The 2,601-nt window shown below is 39.9% G+C and overlaps 1 protein-coding gene across 1 annotated transcript in view; it reads left to right on the forward strand.

The window, feature by feature from the left end:
• EIF4B (eukaryotic translation initiation factor 4B) overlaps positions 1 to 2,601 on the forward strand; it is a 41,840-nt gene that overhangs the window by 29,558 nt on the left and 9,681 nt on the right. The window contains exons 8-9 of the mRNA XM_019659659.1: positions 3 to 95; positions 961 to 1,078. Of these exons, the coding sequence (XP_019515204.1) occupies positions 3 to 95; positions 961 to 1,078 (211 nt within the window). The remainder of the gene's footprint in view (positions 1 to 2; positions 96 to 960; positions 1,079 to 2,601) is intronic.

The raw sequence follows: 2,601 nt of genomic DNA on the forward strand, positions 1-2,601 counted from the left end.
AGAGAACGAGAAGTAGAGGAGCGGCTACAGAAGGAACAGGAGAAACTGCAGCGTCAGCTGGATGAGCCAAAACTAGAGCGACGGCCTCGGGAGAGGTGAGGTGATCTTCAATTATGAATTTCCCATCTTTGAGTTCAGTGGTTCTTAATGGAGACGTTACCTCTGTGTGGATGCTATTGGTTGTTATTTGTCAGCATTTAGTGTACATGGGCTGGAGCTGCTAAGTAGTCCGCAGTAGATGGACAGTTTTCATCCAGTGAAGAGTTGTTCCTCACAATTTTCAAAAGGCCTGTTGGACTTAACCTGCCACAAATACAAATTGGTACAGGAGTCAGCAAATTATGACCTGGGCCTGTTTTTATAAAGTTTACCTGGGCTTTTAAGAAAAATTTGTAAACCCTGCTTTCAGTATATAGAATAAATTCCCCACCATGGTAAGGTGAGTGAATTTACCTCTTTTCAAGTTACTGGGGATAAAGTAGAGAAATTGTTTTCACTTACGTACATGTAGAATGTAGATTATTTTTCATTTATTTTTACTTATGTGTATGTTGGTTATACTGTCTGAGTATTACTTCAGGATACTAAAAGAGTCATTACAAAATATTTATTGAAAAGGCAGCATTGACTAATATTGTAGAAACCTCCTTATGACAATGTTCTGAAAAACTAGGTCTAGATTTGAATGACTTGCAAAGTTGTGTTACCAGTAAAAGAAGGGTAGTGTTGTAGTTTGTGTAGGAGAATGTTCTTAACCCTAGCTGAAGTATTTAGAGTCAGTGTTTTAATGTATGCAGCTTTCAAATAGTATGAGGAAGATAGAGTGATGCACACACCTGCCCATAGGTAAAGCAAGTATGATAAAATATTAATAAGTGATGGTTCTTGATGGGTCAGCATGGGTCCAAGGTGGTCTTCACTGAGCTAGACACAATGTATTCTGTTAAATCTCTTGTACAGACACCCAAGCTGGCGAAGTGAAGAAACTCAGGAACGGGAACGGTCAAGGACAGGAAGTGAGTCATCACAGAGTGGGACCTCAACCACCTCTGGNTCAATGCCATTATCAATTAGTATAGTAATTGTTCATTAATGCTGGGATGTCAGTGCACCTATTCTAAAATTATGCCCCTCATGTTACAACATTTATATAAAATATTGTGTTATATATCTGACTTCTCAAAAAATATTAGTAAATGGCCACCATTTGTGTTCTGACTTTAGTGATACCATTGAAAAAGTAAGGTGTCCAGCCCAGAATTTTTTAAAATTATTTTTAGACAGCAAATCTAGCCTTTAACATCCCTTTGTCAGCACTGACTTTGTGCCAAATGCTTTATATAATCATCACTTATAATTCCCCAAGTAAGGAAGGTGGACCTAGACAACTAATAAAACACAGTGGAGTGACAGAAGTCATCAGAGCCATGTTGAAATTCCACTGCAGCAGTCCTTCCTCCTCCCTCAAACAAAAACACGAAATAAAAATGCTTCTTGTTTTTTCTACAAAACTTTTATTTTTAAAAGCATTGCTATTATCTGTTTACATGCAAGAAATCTAGAAATAATAGCTGACATTTATTGAGCATTTACTCTGCACCAACAATGAGCTGAGTTCTCATACAAGTATTATATAACCCTAAGAATTCTATCTGGTATAGGTACAGTTATCATCTCCACTTTACTGGTGAGAAAAGTGGAGGCTCAGGTGTGGGCCTCAAGACCTCCTTGACTCCTGACCTCATGCCATTCCTTCCCTTCCCCAAAAGCTGCACACCTGATTTTTTTCCCCTGATGATCTTACCTCCTACTCCCTCTAAGACCTGCTTCCCTGTCTCCCGAGTCACTACCACTACCCTTGTTCAGACTTCATTGCTACACCCACATTGCTAACAAATTTCCCTTCTCACTTCATTCTTCACGCTGGCCCAAATTGTCTTTCTGGAACAAGATTTAATTAGATTATTCTCCTCCTTTTAAAAACATTTCTAGTCTCCCCATGGTCTGAAAGATACCTTTGTCTGTACTTCTGACATACAAGGGCCTTCACTGTTCTTCCTACAGTTTGCCTCTTCAATGTTTCCCATCCCTTCCACATCTCCTCTGTTAGATGCATGCTCAGTTTTCAAGAATCTGGGGTGTTAGTACTTTGAAGCTTTTAACAGGCTTCACCAAACACTCTCAATCTTAAAACTTTCATATGGATAAGTCTCTTTTGTAGAACTTAGCATACTGTATTCTTTTTAACTTTGATCCTCCCACTAAATTGGGCTTCTTCCAGACACGAACTAAAAACTCCCCAACACTTGTATTCTTGGCCTTAGCACAGTGTCTGAAAGAGAGGTACACAAGTTATTTACTGAGCAGGTAAATAAATAGAAATTATTAAAGGAAGAAGAAAAGGGGAAGAGCAGTAGAGTTGCTTCAATAATAATAGATTATGGCCCGCCCGAGTGGCACGATGGTTAAGAACTCACTTGGGACGCCAGAGGACCCCCGTTCGGAGCCCACATATGAGGGTCAGTGACACTGCCCTCTACAGCTAAGATGCTGAACAACAGCTCAACCTGGAGCTGGGCTGCTGTGAGTCGCAGGCGACGG

Source organism: Hipposideros armiger, unplaced genomic scaffold (assembly GCF_001890085.2).
Source record: "Hipposideros armiger isolate ML-2016 unplaced genomic scaffold, ASM189008v1 scaffold_303, whole genome shotgun sequence".
Lineage (NCBI taxonomy): Eukaryota > Metazoa > Chordata > Mammalia > Chiroptera > Hipposideridae > Hipposideros > Hipposideros armiger.